This window comes from Lissotriton helveticus, chromosome 7 (genome assembly GCF_964261635.1).
Source record: "Lissotriton helveticus chromosome 7, aLisHel1.1, whole genome shotgun sequence".
Taxonomy (NCBI): Eukaryota; Metazoa; Chordata; class Amphibia; order Caudata; family Salamandridae; genus Lissotriton; species Lissotriton helveticus.
This window is the reverse complement of record NC_136068.1, coordinates 1,478,066,837-1,478,090,120: the sequence shown is the minus strand read 5'-3', so window position 1 is coordinate 1,478,090,120 and position 23,284 is coordinate 1,478,066,837. Positions and strand designations below refer to the sequence as shown.

Genomic DNA, 23,284 nt, shown 5'->3' with positions numbered 1-23,284 from the left:
TCTTTAAGTGTACTAGACGGACAATAGAATGACCTAGGTTAAATGTCCTAACTTGCCCTCAGTCTTTCATGGCAAGTTCACATTTTATAAGCAATAAATGCAACGGAAACGTATTAGGCAAAGTTAAGCCTTGGATATAAAGGTATTCTCTCCTACCAATACTCTTATTGTAAACGGACACCAGGGATGCAATTTACCAAAGGAACACTTGCATGTTTTTCACCAGTTATGTTTAATTTACACTGAACAGTAATGACAAGGGATTTAAACATTCAGAAAAATGTAAGTCCTTTTCACAACATTTTGCAAATCCCTAAAACCTGGTCATGTTCACGAAACACTTGCAAATATAGGGAAGACCAATACACACAAAGAACCATAAACATTGAGAAAACCTGGCAGTTCAGTGGGGAATAGTGGAAAGAAATTCTACCAAATACTCCTAACTCCCAGTCCATTTGTGACAGTTGCACGTTGACCAGATGAAACATGCCCAACAGAATTAGTGCATTAGTGACAAATGGCCATACAACGGATGCAGCGTTCGCCACTAAAATGCACATAATTGTCTGCATGACAGTGACCAATCAGATCACAGACTGAATTCCAGCAGAGAACGTGAAATCGGTATCTCGTGCAAAACAGAAATCAAATACAAGGATACAAAAGTGCGGTGTGAGAAATAATCCTAGATAACTGCTGTCAAATGCGGACTGTACATACATTTTTAGGACACGGGTAGGCAATCCTTACCACCATTATCCTATATATAAAGGGGAAAATGATAACTGTAACTAAAGACATCACAGTGCTTCCAGACCCGGGGTCTCAAACCTCTTCAGTGCAAGAGTTACTTCAGATCAGTAAAAATCTGAAAATCTTTGTGAGCGACTTCAGGCTAAGCAACTTGTGCATTGCTATCATACCCAGCTAACTTGGCTTTAAGCCCTATGTCCGTAGAGCCAGATGATATGGTTTGAACAAAATACTTTGACAGGGGGCAATAGGAAAGGGCTGCCATGGGTGTCCGCGAGCGTGGTCTTTGGGGCTGTATGAACATAAGTGTGTATGAATGGGATGTGGTTACGGGTGAGACTTTCGTATGTACTTGTGGCAGAGAACATACCTTTAACCATCTGTGGCACAGTTACATGCAGAACTAATGGGAGAAATGTGAACTGCAGAGATGTGCTGCAAAAATGTTCAGAGTAAACATTCTGCTCTTTAAATTTCTTAAAGTTAAAATAATGGTTGTATTTTCGTAAAAAAATACGACACTATCCAGAACATTAAATAGAAGAGTTAACTTTGTTTATGCGAGTTTCATAAAAATAGTTTACATTTTCTCTCATTTCAAAGTGTCATTTACAAACACCAAGCCTTTTGCTCCCAGTGGCCTGTAGACATGGTACCATATTTATGATAAAAAATAGTTTTTTTAAATGGGAAGAATTTTAAGTTGTTTAAATGGGAAGAATTTCAAGTGAATAAACAGGATTCATAAAACATTAACTGGTATCAGTCTTATTTGAAAGTGGAGAGAATACTTAATGCTTCACAGAAACATTTTTCTGCGTTTCAAATTTCTCCCATTTGAAAAAAATGACTGTTATAAATATGGCAGTATCTACAGACCAGAGCGAGAGTCGTCCATTAATGCAACACTTTGAAACAGGGGGAAATAAGTTAATATGGTAACGCAAGTTAATTATGGCATTTTTTCCTTTTGATTTTCTCCCATTCAACAGCATTCAGATTCATCATATTGTTCCCTCTTTTACTTGAGTTAAATGCTTGTTTTTCACCTGTGTGACTCAGCCTGGACCAAAAAATCTTATTCAGCGCTGCTCATTAGGTTCTGCCATCTGCAGCCTGATAAAGTACACACAGTTCCCCTTAAATGAAGACAAATGTGTCCCTGAGCTTATTTTAAAATGAACTCAAGGTTGCGAGATACTTTGAAGGTGTCTGGGAGCTACTGGTAGCTTGCGATCAACTGGTTGGAGAAACCTGTTCCAGATACTTCACAATGTCATTGACTGACTTTAACTCAATGAAAGGGTGGCTTGCAGGTAAACACATGAAACGATATTGCTGTTTAGCAAGACCTTCACTCTGACTACCGACACAGGTGTTAAGAATAGCATGTCTCCAACTACAGAAAGGAGTGGTTGAATGTCCAGTCAGACATCCATCAAAACTGAGTGCCTAGATTACAATGCCCACCTTACAGCATTACTTTATGGTTATGATACCAACAATGGTTTTGTATCAAATGTACAGTGCAACCAACTGGGCAATAGACCACCACAAACGCAATATTAATATGTTGTGCTACTTCGAGGATAAACTACACAGTAGTGCCCACACGGTCACAAAATACATTCCCACTCTTGATGCAGACAGCCACCATTCAATAGTTTAATTTTTTTATTGCTTTAACAGCTTGACCTCAAACGTACTTAAATAACATTCACACACAAGTAAAATACAACAAATGTTTAATGAGAAAATTTGTCTCAGCAATAAGAAAATGCCAGACAGAAATTAAGGAAAAGACAACATCTGCACTACAGCATAACCACCACAGATATTTCATGGTCCTTTGGAAGGAAGGAGCACTGCCAGAGTATTGCTAGCGGAGGGCTATGGGGGTAGAGTGTTTGTTTTTTGTTATGGGTATAATGGGCGGGTCATGGAAACTATATCAAAAAAATATTTGGCCATAAAATATTAACACACTTCGCATAAAGGACCAGCAAACTGTCTTTCAAAGTTCATCCCTCTCCTTCAAATTGTGCCCCAAGGCACACCACCCCTTTTTCCAAAAAGTTGTTGGGATTTTAAATTTTTTCCAGCTTCTACCAGAAGTCACGGCGGTGGTAACCGTCCGGGTCACAATATTTTGTGACCACCACTCTGTTGGCAAATTTTCGGCCTGTGAGTCCTTGCATGGCTTTCTGGCAATCAAAGACTGAAGTGAATTCCACATAAATCTGCAAAGAAGATAAAGAAAAGTTGTGAGCGAAAAATGGAAGTTGGGGCAATAATACCCGTTTCATGTGCACATTGTCACTTTATGCCACTTTTTCTAGAAAGCCCCTTGAAAGCAAACAAGCAAAAAACACGAGTGCCAACAGCTGGAGATAGCATAGTATTCTCCTCCCATTGCCCGTCCTAGATAGTGCTCACTACTTTTGTAGTCTACCTTGTTGGTTGGGCCCAAACTAGTCACCTCTAAAATGCCTACTTGCAGATTAGGACCAGAATCGCCATTGTCACCAGGGAAGTAAAATATAAAGATACAACAGCTGTAAGGTAAAGACAGTATTCAAGAAAAAGGTTTTAATATGATCGCACTAAAACATACCTTGCCACAACCAGGTACCTCAACTCCATCCACGGGACGAGGAATCTCAATGGATTTAACAATGCCATATTTACTGCATTCTTCTCGTACATCCTCCACTATCTCTTCGTACTCATCATCGTCTAGCAGCTCTTCAGGTAGCACCATGTTCATGAGGCATAGTACCTCGGTAGGGTGACCTCCCATTTGAACCTGTGAGCTCATCAAGCCCGGCACCTGCAGCGTCACGGGCGTTTGGTTTATCGTACTCTGCACACAAAAAAAAAAAAAAAGGTAATCAAAGTGACACTTCCTCCCCTGCTACGTACTTATATGATTATAGTTCTCTAGTTTATTGTAAGTAAAATATGGAAACTCGTTCAACTGTAGAGCAAACAATGTTTAGGCAACAGGAGGCAAACCGCATTATCAACTAAAATGATAGATAATGGCAAACATCCATTGCATCTGGTTTCAAAATTCAGTACATATGCATCATTACCCTTAGTAATTGAACGAGGGGAACTGAATGCAAAAAAAAAGTAGATTAAGCATTAGAAGATATCCACGACAGCAAATTCAACAGCATTACCAAATATCCTGAGAAACTGAAGTGGAAAACGTTACAAAGGAAATGGGAAAAAGGCACTTACCAGAGTAGCATTTTTAGCGCCAACACTTGCTCTTTGAACCAGAAGCTTCTTGTCTCCTAGCTGCATGCCGTTTAGTCCAGCTATCGCCTGTTCGTTTAAAAAGATCCGATTATTATAGAGTAATGGAGGCACAACTGACACGACCAAGTTGAGATGGCTTAAGTAGTTCTTCAACCCTCAATTGTACCCTAAATTTCCAATGCACTGTATGCATGGCTGGAATACAAGTGCTAAATCAGTATTTCCATAGTTTGTGGACAGCTCTAGCAACTAAAGATTGCCCCAAGAGACCCTAGCGTCAAGTATTAGACTGGTCATGCAATCCCTATAACAAATGGCACTCCCGTAGAAACAGCACAAGATCCGCTCATGCATATGGAATTTAGATCACGTATTTGGGTTACCCTCCATTTCGGCTATGCGTTATATTCAGGTTTCCCAACGGTACCATGACTCCACTATGCCCTTTACACAGGCATCTGAGAAGATTGTCTTAAGATACAGCAATAAAGAAGCGATTAACAGATTTAGGTTTAAAAAAAGGTCACGTAATACAAGTTACCAGTCCCAAATACCCATATATCGTACTGGAGGGCAGGAAAGAGTAACGCAGCTTTTGAAAATCACCCATGTGTGGGATCTGAAGGTTGCCGAACTAAGCAAACCTTAAGCTACATGTACACCCACTGTACTAGGAGTTTGTTTTAAAACAAGAAATACATAAAATATACTTGCATTTTACAACTAGCGCTGGGGCAGACCAAGCAGTATCAGCCTCTTCCTCCTCCTCCCGCTATAACAAAAAGCACAGCGGGAAGAAGAGAGAATCCATTATAGTGAGGGTTTGAAAATAAATCTGTATATAGGCCTTAAACTACAGTAGACACAGTAGCAAAACGCTTAAAGCAGCCTTTACAAGGGGGAAGCGAGGCAGTTTATGGTCACACCCACGGGGTATCAAGTCTGCAGCTATCCTGACTTTAAACTATACACTACGCTCGTGTGATCAGGGCCAAAAACTCACGTGCCATTTGAAATGCAGGCTAGTGTGTGCGCCTTCCATTAAGTAGACTTTCACCACTCATTGGCTTTAATCCCAACACATTGGGAGAAAACAAAATGGCGTTAGAAACTCCTACCTGGTCTGTGACGTTAATATCAACGTACTCGCAGAAGGCATATCCCTTTGACAACCCAGTAGCACTGTCTTTCACCAAGTTAAACGCTTTCAGAGGCCCAAAAGAAGTGAGAAGCTCCTTGACCTAGAAAAAAAAGGCAGTCAAAAAACGAACTTAGTGAAAAGCATACTTACCCAAGACAAGTAATCTGCCTATTCTTAAGTGTATGATTAAATACTCCGACATTACTCCTATGATCAACATTTCACCCCCAATATTGACAACCTTAATTTTATATTGTAGAGAGCCATTAAAATTCCCCAAAATAACACCAGACTAAGCAACGCCAGCTTCAGAAACTATAAAATGGCGACTTATACTGATCTAGCAAGGAAGCTACTAAGCCATGAGCTGTACTGCAGAAGACCAAAAAACGCAAAAGTGCTCAACTAATAGATCAACATAAATAGAAGCAGTGGAGAATAGGTTCAGAGCAAATTCGGCAGAAGACACTTTCCGGTGCAGGCTACATAATGACTAGAAGATTAAAATTGTTTTTCTAGCCCATAAACGCCATCTACTCCAGCTGACACCAGATTGTTTCTCTACAGCCAAACACATACACAGCAGTCAGAAAGCTTAAATGTGCTTATTTTCCCATGCTCGATGTAAGTTTCGCCTTGTGAACCAGTACCGCCACGGCTGAAATACTGCCCAGGTTAGGGGCAAAAGACATCCATGACAATGGTCATAAATTGCATCCTGGGCAAAGCAGGTATCCAAGTGCACTGCCGGGGGTGAGGGGGTACTGTCATTACACGCACCTCTTAGATCTTATACCGAGATGATAGTTTCGTACACCAGTTAGTTGGCGACAGCCACCACAACAAGCATTTGCAATGCAATAGGTCTCGCATTTTAGAACCTTTGACCTATTGGTATTGTAAATGTCAATTACTTTTATTATTGCAGATGCACATAAATAAATAGCATTGTCATCTACAATATGAATAGGTAAACATCTCTCAATTGAGAGACCTATTGCATTGCAAATGATTGTTAGATGTGGGCAGGGTCGTGCTAAAGTCAGATTGCTCCACCTACCAACATGAAAGAGCTATTGCTGCAGATTCCAGATCCAACCTGGCCAGAATCGCAAGATGAGGGATCTAGAGTGAGAAGTATCTATATGAAAATTGTGTCCCAGTTACACTCTGAGGTACATTTGTATTTCTAGTGAGACATCTTTTTGAAAGACAAAGTAAACTATTATGAGTCCATCTTGTAAAATACGTTGTAAAGTCCACCAGGCTAGTCATCCACAGGTGGTCTGCTAAATACTAAGAGGAGAAGTCTGAAACCTCTCTCTAGTCCAGGTGTTTCCAAACCTTTCTGTAACCAGAGCTACTTATTTTCAATGAAAAATTTCTAGAGCTTCTAATAATGTTGGCCTTATATTAGAAACCACATCATACAAGATTATAGTAGCGGCCACGGTATTCAACATTACCGGCAGTGACCACCTAGTGCATCCGGCAGGGTTGCCAGTAGTAACTTAAAAGTCTTTGTCAATTTGAAATCCTTTTACATAGGTAGTACATAACAGCTGTAGCTGAAATGATTATTGCACCAAGGTAATAGTATTAGTAATTAGTCTCCCCAACGCCACATGATTTATCACTTGGCTTCAAAAGTAATTTGGAAATTCAACCATTTTTCTCTAATCATCATCTTAGGAGCTCTTAAAATACATAACTTTTTATCTTGAATAAACACTTTTTGATTTGGCATAAACATATTAAATCAGCTAAACTTCTAAGTTTGTAAAGTGGGCTGCACACAGGAAAGCTACTCAATGGGAGGTGGAGAGCTACTCGTTGGAGAAGCCTGCTCTAGTCTTTGATACACTGTGAGTTTGTGCAAGCATGGTGGTATGTATAAATGGTGCTCTGCTTTAACGCAATATAAATGGGACGGCGAAATGTGTTGGGGAGAAGTTAATAACTGCACATCTTTTAAAACGAACGGCTAACTGTTGAACAGGAATGATTTCTGTAACATTAATAGCAGGGTGTGGTTCACCATATGTAAGATCAATAAAGGTGGTGATAATGCAGTTTGTCCAATTCGCACTCCCACTGGAAAATGTTATCTGATCAAGTAACACAAGACTATTTCTTAGACAGGAGATCACAAAACTTCAATGTTAAATTTTATAAATAAATACAAGCACAGTTAAGTGGTTAATTAATAACATTTTTAAAAGGACAACCCCCATTCCTTCTTTTAAAACAACCATGCAAAGGCATGTGCACCATGTGCTTTGCTTACGAAGCGTGCTGTGACAAAAAGGTGCTCTTTATAATTAATTCAGCTATAAGTAGTTAAGAAAGTCACCATTCCGTAGCGTTTGACTCGAAGGTGTACCCAGCAGCGTCTCTCAAATTATGAAGTCTATTTCACTGCACTAGCAGTGGGCCGGAGCCGCCGGAGAGCACGAGAATGCACTAATAGCGGGCGACAACGGGCGCCGATACGGGCAGGAGAGAAGGGAGGAAGCCGCCAAGAGTGCACGTATGGACTGTGGCGTTGCACTGGGCGTGCGCCTACATGTTTGTAGAGTGTGGATGTGGAACAGTTTGAGTTGTGGTGGATCTGGAACCGCATCTTGTGGCATATGCCGAATGTTGAATAAGAACCATACCCTGTGGTAAATAACTGTTCTAGTACACACAGTTAATGGTCGTTGCATAATGCAGATGGGGAGGAGGTGCCGCACACGCAAACTCCCGCCGGGCAGGAGAGAAGGGAGGAAGCCGCCAAGAGTGCACGTATGGACTGTGGCGTTGCACTGGGCGTGCGCCTACATGTTTGTAGAGTGTGGATGTGGAACAGTTTGAGTTGTGGTGGATCTGGAACCGCATCTTGTGGCATATGCCGAATGTTGAATAAGAACCATACCCTGTGGTAAATAACTGTTCTAGTACACACAGTTAATGGTCGTTGCATAATGCAGATGGGGAGGAGGTGCCGCACACGCAAACTCCCGCCGGGTAAACGCGACATTTAAAAAATATGGAGAAGTGTTGAATTTGCCACCCAAACGAACTCCCGTGGGCTGAACGCCACATTTAGAAAATATGGGCAGAAAGCGAGGGGTGAAAAGCAACAATTAAAATCAGATGGGGTGGAGGTGCTGATAAAAGTCTGCTACGGTCTGAAAGTAACAATAAAAACAAGACGGAGGGAAGAGAGGGGAGGGGGGAGGAGAAATGCGACACGGCGGGAAGGGGCAGGCAGGATGACTCAGGGGAGGGGGCGGAGCGGGGCAGAGCGGCATGTGGGTGTGAAGAAGCCGGGCCTTTGAAGTGAAGCTAAGCTTCACTTCAAAGGTGTCGGAGGAATGCGGGCGGCTGTGCACGCGCTTTTAAGCTCAATGCACATGCGCATTGAGCTTAAAAGTCACGGGCACTGCAAGGAATCGCCACGATTCCTTGCAAGTTAGATAAAGAGTCGATGAGCCCCTATAGTCTCGCTTGCTCGATGCGCATGCGCATCGACAGGCGAGACCTAAAAACCTATTAAGGGGTAGGGAGAAAGCGAAGGACAACCGTGGACTTTTTATTAACACGCTACACATTACCCGGATTTTGGTGCTGAAAAGCACTACGGATTAACACAGGAGACCCTTCCTGAAGATTTCATATAACGGGGTGAGCACAAGAGATTTGGGAAATGTAATGTGTTAAGTGTTAAAACAAGACACTCTTCAGGATCACGGATGGTAAAACCATGTTCGAGAAGGAAACAACTTTCTCACGCGTTCAGTATCGTCTCACTAAATACTAAACTAGACGGCAGAATGGGATGGCTGCTGCAGTGGCGCAGTCTTTTCATGGGGAAAGTTAACGGTGTTTGCAGAACAGCACAACTAGCTCAATTCTCGTTAATTTCTACTGGGTGAGGAGGGGACCATCGTACTGGATTCAATCTGCTTTTAGGCAGGTGTGGGGAATATATTCACATGTGTGGACTGCCATTTTTTACTGCAGTATTTTAATTTGACCTCAAATGACGCATTTAGCACATTAAAGGGTAGCAAACCGGAGTGGCCTATTCAGCGGAAGACCCCCAATGAGAAGAAACAAGCATTGGCATAGCCAATAGGTCTCGCTTTTGGTACCTTATAAGTATTTCGTTATGTAGCACAATATCCTTGGTGCAACCTCAACTGTTGAATTGGTAAACACTTATAAGGTCCCAAAGGCGAGACACCTATTGGCTATGCCAATGCTTGTTTTTCTTGAATTCTCAAGCAGGTAACAATTCTATGGTAGTGTGCCCAACACCTGCCACCTCTGTATTTCTTTCACCTGAATAATCATAGAGTAATCTGTTTTGCAATGTTTTGCGAATCTAGAGAAAGTCAACTTACGAGGAAGAAGAAACTGATGATGCAAAGTATGCTACAATATAAGAGTATGAACTTGAGTATGTGGAGGTGCAAGCATTGGTCTTAATGTCTCGATTCCAACTATTCAAAGGTATTTGGGAATCTATTGCTATTGTTTTACTGTCAGGCTATAAATGAAACATTAAAGAGCAGAATCGCCACAGGCTTACATTTCCGATGTTTCTTCCTTGGGGATAAGAGGTTTAGTTTTTTGTAGGATATGCAGGAGGTTCAAGCCCCAGGATGTATTATCAGAGGATGGGTGTCCTTATAGCCCCCTCCTCTTTGGAATTGGAAACACTACTAAGATTGTCCATTGGTCATTAGCAACAGGACTTTCTCCATCAGCCATCATTAGAAACAAAATACCAAAGCGTAAACAACTCTGTACACAAACCATTATATGATTAATGAATTTGATTATAAATACAACAATTCAAAAAGTATTTTTCTGTCATTTGACTATACGGTTCCTGGGGAGAGGTACAAAGTAGATAAGTCTATAGGCATAAAGAGAAAATGGTATAGGGAAGGGTATGGCATTCTCAGTAAGGCAAGTTTAAACTACAGTGACAAGCATTAGTGAAGAATGGTAAAAATTACCCTAGCAATGATTTATGGAAACACTAGCATCAAGGCACCTTGTTACCCACAGAGGATAAATGAATGAGGAACTGACTGGATTTTGGGTCACACAATATTAATCAAACTAAGGAGCTCAGAAGTGGTTTAGAAAACTTGGGAAACATTTTCTTATGCTAAATATGCAGGTATTATTAATTGTAATGTGCCCATGCAACAAGACAAATATCATGTCTGAAACAAATATATAGGTATACGACTTGTATGAATTAAGTATAGGACTGAAAATTACAGAATATTTTTTTTTTTTTTTTACCTTTGTGTCCTTAAAATGTCATTTTTGTTGCCCACCCCAGAGACTCAAATGTTTTGAACTGGACAGCAACCCCCTGAACCTGCTTACACCAAACATGGGCCAATTATAAGGCCACTTCCTTGAGGGAGAGATTTTTTATAAGTTAGCTGCTTCAGAGACAAATATCATGTCTGAAACAAATATATAGGTATACGACTTGTATGAAGTATAGGACTGAAAATTACAGAAATACATTTTTTTTTTACCTTTTTTACCTTTGTGTCCTTAAAATGTCATTTTTGTTGCCCACCCCAGAGACTCAAATGTTTTGAACTGGACAGCAACCCCCTGAACCTGCTTACACCAAACATGGGCCAATTATAAGGCCACTTCCTTGAGGGAGAGATTTTTTATAAGTTAGCTGCTTCAGAGAATTACAAGGGCCTATTATGGGGTTTTATAGCAAAAAACGACGATTAATATGGATCGTATGCTCCAACATTCCAATCCGTGTCCCTTCTTAACTAATATTCCACCCACCAAGGGTAGATTTTTTAATAAAATTCTAGTGCTCATGCCTGGGTGCTCTACCAGTTGTTGCAGTCCCTCAGTCTTGTCATAAGGCCTTGACCTGCAACTAAGGCTATAATGGTATACTTTAGCAAGGGAGCATTTCACTCATGGGGGTTCAAACAAAAACATAATTCATTCAGAACCTGGAACCTCTTTGTATGAAGATGTGCGATTAGGCTTGAGCACACTCTGCAACCTGAGCGGACCCCGTAATTGGAAAACAAGTAACACAAAATAACATAGCAATATCAACCTTTCACAAACTATCACAAAGCTCTAATGCAATATGGGTCTATTGCCAGCCAACTTGCTGGTACTGGTTTCACTCTGTGTGAAACCCCGTTGGTCGTGTTGTGGTTGGATCTATAACTTGCAGAGGAGTACTGGTGTCTGCAGCAGGACCTCAATCTACTGACCCTTCTTAATAGCTCCATGAATCAGACGTCAGTGTAAAATTTACTCACATGGTACATTTAAACACAGAGTATAACTAATCTAGGGGGAAGATCGTTCAGCATAAAAAGGTGACAAAAAAATTCATAAGAGTTGTGCGACTAGAATCTCGATTCATTAAAACATGGCAGACAATATGTATAAGTAGTAGTTCTCGTAAAGTCAACTGGTTGCTACAGGTCTGGCAATTTTTTGTGACACGTTTACACCAAGCAAGAGAAAAAAAATCCACTTTATAAACCCCGTTTGTCAACATCCGGACAAAAATATGCATTTGTTTAGCATATGTGTTAAAAAAACTATTTGCCTTCCTATTATCTCGGAGTTAACATTGGCATTGAAGGTAGGCTAAAAGCTAGTTGGTTTATTCTTGACCCATAAAAGTTGAGGCGCGAGTTTTTTGGCTTTGTAATGCGTACCCGGTTTAACATTTTTAGCGGCAAGGGATACAACACAAGATATTCTGGACAGCCACAGCCCACACCGGCCTTGGTCATCGTGGAAATGGCAACAAACAAGGGCAGGATGGGTGCTCGTAGCAGAATGGCTGCAACGGGCACTTTATTATCTGATGCTCAGTTTAACAGTCGTCGTTAGCACAACAAGCGGAAATGCTTTTTACCTCATATAGTGTTAAGAAAAGGGCCTTTAGAAATAAGCCAGCCATTTACTTGGGTGTAAATGCGGTCTTTTGCCCATTTGTTTATTACTTGCATACCAACACATTGTATTCTCCACCAGTCTTTATGAGAAGCCAGTTACACACTCACTGGGGAAAAGAGGTGCCGCCCCCTTTATTTAAGAAGTTTTCTATAGCACTGGCCTGACCCTAGGGTATCGGAGCGCTTTACAGCAGATGTTAGCAGATAATCACCATATACTAAAAAAACAGAAAGTAAGTTAATAGAAGAACGAACAATAGAAGATCAGATCAACACTGTCCGCAGGACAAAAATGTCCTCAGGTTTCATCTTAGTCTTAGAGTTGGAGCAGAGCTGGATGTCCACTAGTTGCCTCGAGCTATCCAATCCCTGGGGAGCGGTTGAGGAACAAGGTTACGTGCGCTTTTGAATTCAACAAAGATATGGTTCTGATGTGAGGGGGAATGGAGTTCAAGATTTTAGGAGCGCTTCCGGTGAAGGATCTATCCGCAGTATTTTTTTCTTGCTTTTGGAGGGATGAGTAGGAGGGAATTTGAGCTTTTTAGGTTCCTGGTCTGGCCGGCTTTTTTGAGTTTGCCGGGTATTCAGGTTTTCCGGTGTGATGGGCTTTGTGGGTGAAGCAGGCTGTTCTGAACCTGCTCTGCATTTCGACTGGCAGCCACTTAAGATCCCCGAGTGCAGGTGAGATATGCTTGAATTTCTTGATGCCGGTGATCATTCTGGCAGCCGCATGTAGCATAGTCTTGATGGGAGCCAAATGTACTTTAGAACTCCAGAGGACTGCGTTCCCATAGTCTAGCCGTGACAGTACCAGAGATTGGGTGGCCTGTTTGAGATCACTCGGCGGAATGAAGTGTTTTATTTTGTTCAGTATTCTGAGGTTAAGGAAAGCACTCTTGGCCGAATTCTTAATATGTCTGGTCATGTCCAGTTTTGGGTCTAGAGTGATGCCTAGCGATTTGACAGTCTGCTAGAGTGAGATTCCCATTGAGCGCATCAATGGCTTTTAGCTTTTCTGCAATTTGGGGGTTTTCTTCTTTATTCGAGATGGAGTATCTCCGTCTTGTCGGGGTTTAGTTTAAGGTGCTTGCATGTCAACCAGTCTTGGATATCTCAGTACATCATTGGGTCTTTGAATGTCTTTAAGAGAGGTAGTTTCCAGGTAGATCTGGGTATCATCAGCGTACAGATGGAAGAGGATGTTGACTTTCCTGAGTAATTTGGAGAGCGGTTCCATGTAGATGTTGAAGAGCTGCAGTGAAAGCAGAGAGCCTTGAGGGACGCCCTATAAAGCTGTAATAGCGCCATGCCTGCCTCACATGCGGGTGATATGCTAAGGAGCACTGTTCTGAATACCAAAGGCGGTTTGACCGAGCATTAGCGGTTTGTAAACTTTATAGTTTTCTCGTTAACATTTTTTAAAGACCGCAATTAGTCACCGATTTTACATTTTGAAGCAGGATGGGAGATAAACCAAAAAGATGGTTAAATAAGCATTTACGAAAAAAACTATAAAAATCGCATCTAATAATCTTACTTTTATGGCTGACGTTCAAACCAACGCCTGCTTATACGCCAGCGTCCTCCACAATCCAGCTTACACGCCAGACAATTCAGGCCTGGGAGTTGTGTGCGCGCAAAAATGAGAAAAAAACATGCAGGCTGGAAAGTGTTGTGCGCACACCATGACGCGAGAGGAAAGCCATATGGCGCCTCTGCTAGTCATTGTGCGCGTAAGCGCACGCTCTATGCCAGCCGAAAGCGTGTGGTAGGACTTTTAAATGCCCACACACTAAATGCCTTGCAGAGCAGCGCATGCGCTGGCTCAGCGATACCTAAAAAAGCAAAACTATAAAACAGCAAGACGGTCAATGGTAACAGCAACCCTCAAAATTGATGTTTGCATTTTAACCTCATGTAATCTTATGAATTCACTACGGTTTCATATGTATTGATTGTTTTGGCCACCATGGATGAAAACAAATATTTGAAGATTTGGTTTCTGCAGCACAGTCTATGGGGCGCTCTATACCCTACCACTTAACTTATCTTCTAGCCGGAAACTTAATACCAACTTGAGCTGGCCATAATAAATATTCAATGTACAGAGAAAACAGTATAGCAAAATGTACAAGTTATGCCATGGTTACCTGGTCATCATTCAGATAGTTGGGTAAACCTCCAATAAACAGCTTGTGTGCCGAGTCTGGCACCACAGTAGATACCACACCTGTAGGAAGAGACCTTGCGATTAGCAAAGATTTGGGTTAAATGGGAAGTACCACTTATATGCTGGCTAGTTGTGTACAAAAGTGTCCAGCATGCTATAACAATGACATTCTAAACAAAATACTACTTAATTACGGACACCGACATGCATTCTGTAATTAGTCTTACCTGGTACGTATACGGAAGGATTTTCAGACATGCCAGGGAGTGGCTGATAATCGTGCGGTCGACGGATCTTTAAAGACTGCCCCTGGAAAATTATACCATCGAAAGCCATGGCCTGTGTTGTTTCATCCACCGAGCGGAACTGCAAAAGAGGGAGAATCTGGCAATCTGTACAAAGTTTCATACCCTCCAAGAGATACAACGTTTCACGGCAAAAAAAAAAATGGTGTACTTCAAGGACATTAAGCGAAGAAACTAGTTTATGCCACAACTCAAACTCAACACCATTGCACGTGGATAGTCAAGAGCAATGATAGTTATTAGACTGACTGCCAACCAAGATACCGGCAGGAAACACGAGTGACCGATGACAATCCCAGAAGTATCACTGCCCATTCAATACCAACTCAAGTCATGCTCAAAATCTACATTACTAGGACTTGTATTACAGAAGCAAATTGGGCAATGTGTGATAGACCGCAAATGATTCCTAGGGGAAGTTATACCGGAGCCAATCATTAGTAAAGAGGCAACAAAGGCCACTGTAGTACAGGCATGAATTAAGTCACATGCAGCCCCAACTCCCTTTCGAAAAGTGAACCTTCTATAAAACCATGCAGAGATCGCTTAAGTGGCAGGGGTGGGTGTGAAAGGGAAGAGACTAAGACAAGACATGGAATAGATCCCGAATTAGAATCTCACCTCCAGGAAAGCAAAGTTTTTGTCTTGGTTTATTTGCACAGCCAGCACAGGGTTTCCTGGGGCTTGTGTCAGACCTCCAAGGCGCATCTGGGCGTTGAAGAAATCCATCATGGCTTCCTGCAGGGGAGGCAGAAAATGAAGAAGGAAACACAAAATAACACCAACATGATATAGGGTTTATGTGGCACCAACCCGCTGAAATAATATATAACAAAGAGCAGGCTTAAAATCTAGATGCTCCTACTTGCCTTGGACGATGGCAGCAAACTTATTTTGCTACGAAGGGATTTCAGCCCCACAATTCACTTAAAAAAGAAATGGAAACAACTCTTTGATCTTTGTTTTTATTAAGCGGGAGTCAATTTTATTTGTATACTTTCCATTTTTATAGAAAAATCTAACACCAATTGACCTTTGATCGCTAGCTGCAAAAGAAGCTTATGGTCAAATAAACACATTAGTCAGCCATGTAATTTTGGAATGGGTTATTCTGATGCAGTCCATTACATGGTTATTTCCAGGTGCCCACGAAAAGGAACTACTAACACCCACCCTCACCAGCCACCATGGGCAGGGAAACACAAACAAACCCACAACCAGTTTAGAAACCTAGAAAAAAGGGAACTGTCCAGGAAGTCTAGCAGCAATATCACCGCTCCCTAAAAGTAACTACTGCACGATTAAATATATTCTGTTAAACCCTAAACCCCTACGTCCTCTTATTGTGCAGAGGTATTTGCACTCATTGCTCGGACAGGCTGCCTCTTGGCCAACTAAAAGTACATTTTCTATATTATGCACACTATTTACGATCAAAGCTTTTCTGTCTTAGTTTAATCCATCTTGCACAACTTCTAAAGGTGGCGGTTGACTCACTCAGTGAACGAAGCCATGATAGTCTAGCAATGGCAGGTTTTATTATTTGAACGGCTGCCATTACACAAATAGTTTAAAGAGAATTGGGGTATAAAAGCTGAAAGCAGCTGCGGAGATGCACAGCTCGATTCCAACACGTGGCAGCGGGTTCAAACAAAAGGACACAATTGAGCTTCAGTGCACCAAGCTTAATTAAAATACAACAGCTTGGATTCCAAAGGAGATTCAATTTCGTCGTGTCTATACCCATCAAATTCTGGGGCAGAAAAAAAATAGCCTGTTCATCTGAAACATGCACCGCTAGAGGAAAGAAACACGGACAGAATCCTGCTGGGACTAACTGAACGGCCACAAAACCTGAAATATAAGATACGAGGAGCTGAAAATGGGGGAAAAAGGTAGTTAGTTTTGTGACCAGATTCCAATGCAATCTTTACTATACACCTACTGCACACAAAGCTTCTCGGTAGGAGAGAACGGAGGACGGCATATGGAAACCACGGGTACCTCAGTGATTCCGAAGGGGATATTTCCAACGTAGAGTCGGCGGGCCTGCCTGGTCATCTGGCTGCCGACGACGGGCACAGGGGTAGGGGTCACGGCCAGTCCATCTGGGGTCATAGTCGGAAGGAGAGCTGTTGCTGGAATCTGACCCGCGGCTAGGAGAGAGAAACACCAATCCAAACATTCAAAACAAACACTATCCCTGTACCAGAGGTGGATACGATTCGCCGAAGGAAGCAAGACAAGAGAGAACCTGTTATAAAGAAAAAGACTATGGACCAAGAGAAGCAAGTTTTTTTTCAAAATATCAAAAGGGTTCATACACACACAACATGGGTGTAGCGTGAATACAAAATGAATACCAGAGGATTCCTCCAGTTGCTTGTGTGTATGTCTGTACAGTGTGTATATATACACAGACACTCCACCGAGTAGCAGTTTGCTAGGGCACTGTTTAAGAAGCCCAATTGAATTGCAAATATGCTTAAACGTTGCTTCCGTAGACACATACTAAAGCCCACCAATGACGACATCCAATAGATGCCCAAATGGAAATAGCTAATTGTGGTAGTGTACATACATGCACGTACATCTATACAACAAGCGATTTTGTAAGTTGGAGTGGGATGCTCGTTAAAATATATACCTTGCATGGCTTTATACTGCATTGGTGTGATGTGTTCAAACCCAGGAGGTGGGACATCCCAGTACTTGCGGATCTTCTTTTTCTTCTCATGCCTGGGAGACCTGCTGTGAACAGGAGAAACAATAAAGACTTGCAGTGGCTGAGACAGAAATAGTGAAATGTGTGAAAGCACCCAACTATGTCAGGAGCCCGGAATTGGTATGCTAACCTCTTATCAAACGATGGCTGTATGTGTTCTACAAGGTTATCCCTAGACAAAAATCGATAAGGAGTAAAACGAGTGGTTAATCAATTTTCCATTGTGGGTCACACAACATACATCAGATAGGAATAAGCAGTCTTTAACAAAGCAATTAAATCGCATAGGTAGAATGCACAATGTATATATAGATCGAGGAAACAGATGGGGGGGGGGTAGAGATTTGTGGCAAAGGAATTATGCGAATGTGGACCGACCAAAAAAGCATGCAATAGACTTATTTAAGATATGGAAATAAAAACGGTGGTCCCGCCCTCTCACTGGTCTAAGCCAACGAACGGCACACCCCATACCTGCGACGTCTTCGGTCCCGGGAGCCACTACGCTGCTCTCTGCCACGCCTCTCCCTACTGCGGCTACGACGCTTTCGCTCGCGGCTCCTAGAGCGACTGTGACTTCGTTTCCTGTGACGGTTCTCCTTGTCACGTTCTATAAAGTGGGAAAAAAAGGTTTTAGTTTCAAACAAAAAGCAACGTAATAACAATGAGCAAGACGAGGTAGGCTCGGATGAACTCAACTATTAGTACAATTGCATTTTAGAACGACAACATTACCGAACTACTTTGTACACATTGGTTGCTTCATTTATCTTGCCATTGCTCATTTCTAACGGATCTAAGTGACCAACAACAATGCAAGTTGTGCTCCCATTGATTTTCCTGATATGTATGCAATATGGTACCCTTACACTAAACGCACTTGCACTTTTTTACATCTACCTATGAGATTCAACCCGTGAGAGCAATCTTTAGTGTAATTCTGTCCAGATTTTATTCTACTGGCATACAGACTTATCAATGAATGTTTTCAGCGGTCAGTATAGCTGATGGATCCACCTAATAGGAATTCGAACTCTGCACTTATAAATGCATTAACGATATGATTCATAGGGTTTTATTATGTGTGAGCCTCATTCGGCTTACACCCTACGTCCCAATTTTAACAGTTTATGAAGTTGATATATTTTAATCTGTCAGGTAACATTTGTCTGCAGAAAGAATTATGGCAATGCATGCGCTGGAAAATAGACTGTTTTGTACTACTTTGCAATTTTGACAGTCGTAATGACAGAATAAAGTTCTGACTAACTGCCTGGCATAAAAAACGCCAATGAGAGAGCGCACAAGTGCAACCGTACTGCTTTGCCAGACTAATATAAAAAGTAGTCCTGCCTTAATCCGGTTTCCACAGTAAACCTAGGTGCTCATTTCAAAATTAGATTTGCCTCAGTAGCATTAAATGCACTATGAACACAAGCCAATGTTTTCAGACCACATACTTTTAAGTATTTACCGCAGGTCCAAACAACATACATTACAGTATTTAAAATGTCGCTTAACGAGTGTGCTATGAAATATCTAAAACAGTCATACTTTACTAATAAAAGTGGCAAGTTTTATTACCACCTCAAAGCCTGCACCCATAACCCGTTGAAAGTTTTCAAGGCAAAACACTGTTCACGAGCCTAGACCAAAAGCCATGTTCAGTGAGCCGCCAGGAGAAAGAATATAGGGGAAAAAAGGATGAAAGAGACCGGGGCAGAACTCTTGCATCAGTGCTCTCCCGCGGTGCTAAAACCAATGCGCTCAAAGTGGAGGGGTGGCTGGGTGATTGCTGGTAAGAGGGAATGGGGCGAACAATGAAACATCCCGTCGGTCAAGTACGTGCGCTTGACCTAGGTGCACTTATAAAAACGCATCTCGTGCCCCACGACTAACATTCGTTCACAGGTGCCCTTGTCAAGTTTCCGCAGCGTGTGTAATTAGCCTAGAAATACTAAGAAAAAATCTACCAAACTACTCGAGAAAAGGCTTTAGGCCTAGAGCGTCCTCCATTTTCCCGCGATAGGCCGCTGCGCACATCGATTGTTGGGACCGCTTAAGTCTCCCCTCTACCGCGCGCGCCTCACCTTGTTTGTTTTCGTTCAGTTGCCGCTCAAACTCGTCGAATTCGGACATGTTGGACACCCTGATGGTGGTGGTGGTGGTGGTGTCGCCGCCGCTGCCGGGGGCTTCTTTCGACCCCTCCTGTCGTAGCCAAGGAAAGAGAAGACGGCGACCCAAACGAATATCTCCTGCAAAAAAAGAGGCGGTATGAGGGCGAGTCCGCCCGCCCCGCAAATCTCAACAGCCAATCATCTACTGCACTGAAGAAGGCAACCACTGAGGATAAGCTGTAACAGTTGCGGCCAATCAAAAACAAAAATTTCGAGCAAAATAAGCCAATCAACAGAGCAGTCTTCGCTCCACGCAACTGACGTTGCCTTCTACGCGCTAGTTACGTAGAGGCTGTCGTGAGGCTATATAGCGAACACACGCACATATATATATATATATTTAAAAAAATAAATAGACCTTAATTTACAGCTTAACAAAATATAAAAAGGGTTCAGGACGAGAAAACAACCTCGGCGGTGCGAAAAAGATAGTCAATTAAGTAGCCAATAAAATAAAAACATCGTTGTGTCTACACGATGCCTTAGATAATTAGCGCGAGACAAAGAACACCCAAAAAAACAGATATCGCGTAAGCTTATGCCCACGCTGAACGCAAATCGTCCACCGAACCCGTGGAGCTGCTGGCCAGCAGAAACACGACGGACTATTGTACAGCAGCCACCCACCGACAGCTGGGATCAGGGAAAAGGAAGTAAAGCGAGATAGAGGAAGAATCTGGGCCTCTCACTCCCCACCCCCTGTTACGTCACTTCCTGGAGGTGAGCGCACACTAGAAAGTTAGTTGCCAGGGCAAACCCTTCACGTGATTTATCTAACACTCAATATGGCCGCTTCCATACCCTAAAGGAGTTAGTCGAATCGAACGATGCAAACGAACGCCTCTACCGATGACAAACAGGGCAGCCATTTTGAGAGCACATTTACTAACGTACCCTATTGTCATTGAATAACTTAAAAACCCTTTCCAGTGACTTGTGCGGATACGCGAGTGTATACATTTGCTCATTTGTAACGGGATTAAAAATCCAAGAATAAGAATCGAATAGCAGTGCTAAGTTTTGTGGTATGCAACGTCGGGAAACACGATAAAGAGGTGAACACAGGTTTAATATTAATTACATCTTGCAAAGGTAATAAGTCCAAAGAGGTGACCACATGGAACTCCATTGTAAACAGGCCGTCCAGTGAGTCCGAGGCAAGAATGACTCTCAGGGCAACAATAAACCCCAAAGCGAGCAAAACATAACGACGTAAAGAAAAACAGATACCTAAAAGAAAAGTAACCCACGAATATAGCTTCTCCCTTTTCACAGAACAAAAGAAAAGGAAGAAAATGGAAACAGTAAATTAATAATATATCAAAACCTATACCTGTATAACTGAATACAATTAAAACAAACATTAATGTAATAAATAATCCTTATACTTCACTGGCATGCATGTTCTCTTTTTGCAGACGACATTAAAATATGTTCCTGCATCTTTCACACCAGAAATATTATGAAACATGAGCTTGGGAATGAGAAATTTCCTAGTTCACACAAATGAAAGTTTCAATTCTATGTCAGGACGGAGGCGAGGATTATGCAGTCCTTTCTTCTCTTTATTATAATCAGCAATTCAAAGAAAAAACCAATCAACACATATTCATCGAACCACAACTCCCATGAGCACATGGGGCACAGTGTCCATAGTAACTGTCATCCAATCATGGAGCCGTCCGCTGTACAATTAGCCATGACGTCCTATCCTCTTCCTCTTTCTTCTCTGCTCGTCAGATAAGTCACCCTCTTTATCTTCTCTGACGTATTGTGTATTTTTGTGAATTTCAAGTGATTTTATCGATGCCTGTGCAACAGCGCTTGCTTTGTGGTGCGCTTTCTCTCTGTTTAGGCTTCGTTTAGGCTCGGCAGCTCGACGCGCGTCAGGCGCTGCTTGCGCCGTCTCTGCCGGTTAAGCGCGGGCTCTGTGGTGAGGGGCTTTGCTTCCCCTCGCTCCGTGGGGCGCCACCGCAGGGAATAAGGCTGCGCGCGCGGTGTTCTTATTCCCCGTGACGGCGCGCTGAGACAGGCAATCCCTGACTCACCAACCCTCGCCTGACACCGGTCCGGTGTAATCTTGTGCCCTTGAGCACAGCGCCATCTAGTGGCGGTTTTCAGTCACCGCACCCAAATTTCAGTCAGCGGTACTGTCAGAGCACCGGCGAGGGGGCTACCTTTGTGGACATATTTATAAGGTGTTTAGTGCTCACACCCTCACAAAAATGCAGACTTCTGAGCAATCAAACCCCCCCAGTCAGGAGGCGGTGGAAGTAGGCTGCACCCCACCCTTGCCACCGGCGGTTGGGCGCGCGCTCCCGCAGGCACTGGACTCGGTACTGGCACCTTTGCGGGAGAGAGTGGATGCCCTCACCCAAAGCATCCCCGGGGTGTTCGGTGGCGCGGTGCCTGCGGACCGCGGATCCAAAGGTGCGCAGGGTGGCGGGAAAAGGTCAGCGAAGCGTCACGCGGGGCACTTAGAGGAGTTCGATCGTTTGTGGGACACCTTCCGCAAAAGTGCGCGAACGCTCAAAAATTTACCCTGCCGGGAGGGATTCTATCCCGGAGAGGATGGCGACGAGGTCGCCCCGGACACTGACCAGGAGGATGGTTTCCCCTTGGAGGGAGAGGGCGTTACTGATGATGATGCCTCCTCGGACGATGAGGACGGGTTTTCGGGGCGTCCTTGGCGCCCGGCGTCTCATTCTTCGGGGTCGGTCGAAGGTGATGATAAGACCCCAGATATGTTTGACCCGACGAAGATCTACCACCCAAGATCGTCGGAATGGCTCCCGGATCCCAAAGTAGCAGCGTACGTGGCTGGTAAGGTGCGCCAACCTCTAGAGAAGGAGGTTAGAACCCGCATGCGGGGTGAGTGCCCTCGCCCAAAGCTGGAAGGCAGAGTGGCGGCCACACCAGACATCGACGAAAAGCTCTATGCGTTCTTCGCTAAATTTATGAAGGACCCTAGGAGGGGCATAGATCGCTCCTGGCGCAACTGCCAGGATAAACTCCTGGACGTTGTGGGCCCCGTGACCCAGATTATCCAGTTAGCCGAGAGGGCCAAGGAGTCGGGGACGGCGATGTCCACGGAGGTCGTGGCAGGTTGGGCGCAGAGAGCCCTATGCTTCCTAGGTAACGCGAACTGCGCGTTGGCGGCAGAGCGGAGGAGATCTCTCCTCATCAAGATTGATCCTAAACTTGGAGATCTGGCCACCTCGGAGGCGGGGCCTATTGCACAAGGCAAGCTATTTGGAGAACCTTTTATTAAGGAATTAAATAAATTCGTCACAACCTTCTCTGCTTTGGACAGAGCACAGTCGTCCATCAAGAAGATCTTTCCCGGACGGGTTTTTGCAGGGGCCGGAAGAAGACGGGGTCGCTCCTCCGGCTGCCAACTACAGCAAGGCCCTAACAACAAGAACCAGCAGCGCCGTAACAACGACTGGAACGACGGCCGTCAGGGGAACTTCTACCCTAGTCGAGGCACCGGCAAAGGGCGCGGCAGAGGCTATCACGGTGGCGTCAATGCACCGGGAGGCCCATCCGGTGAGTGTTACCCTTTTTTCCCCATCCGTTCTGGGGGGGAGGTTACGGGATCATCTCCACAACTGGTGCAAAATCTCCTCAGACCCTTGGGTGCTACAGACGGTCAAGGGCTTCCGGATAGAGTTCTACGGCGCTCCTCGTCAGAGGGTTCGCCCTCGCCCCCTGGTTTTTTCCGCAGAAGACAGACTTCTAATCGAAAACGAGGTGTCAGAACTCCTCA

General features: G+C 43.4%; 1 protein-coding gene across 4 annotated transcripts; it reads right to left on the bottom strand.

Moving 5' to 3' along the window:
* Positions 1 to 2,484: 2,484 nt before the first annotated feature.
* Positions 2,485 to 20,200, bottom strand: U2AF2 (U2 small nuclear RNA auxiliary factor 2). Of its 4 annotated transcripts, none has more exons than XM_078654878.1 (12): positions 19,429 to 20,200; positions 17,813 to 17,948; positions 17,469 to 17,510; positions 17,261 to 17,364; positions 16,618 to 16,769; positions 15,235 to 15,351; positions 14,536 to 14,674; positions 14,289 to 14,368; positions 5,142 to 5,264; positions 4,003 to 4,089; positions 3,371 to 3,619; positions 2,485 to 2,996 (listed from the first exon to the last, which is right to left on the bottom strand). In XM_078654878.1, exons 1-12 carry the CDS (start codon positions 19,475 to 19,477, stop codon positions 2,862 to 2,864), a joined length of 1,413 nt encoding a protein of 470 aa, XP_078511004.1. In that variant the 5' UTR covers positions 19,478 to 20,200; the 3' UTR covers positions 2,485 to 2,861. The 4 variants fall into 4 exon arrangements, with proteins under 4 accessions (XP_078511004.1, XP_078511002.1, XP_078511006.1 ...); XM_078654876.1 differs by having other exon boundaries at positions 5,139 to 5,264; positions 19,429 to 20,146; XM_078654880.1 differs by lacking the exon at positions 17,469 to 17,510 and having other exon boundaries at positions 19,429 to 20,166.
* Between the last annotated feature and the right edge of the window lie 3,084 nt (positions 20,201 to 23,284).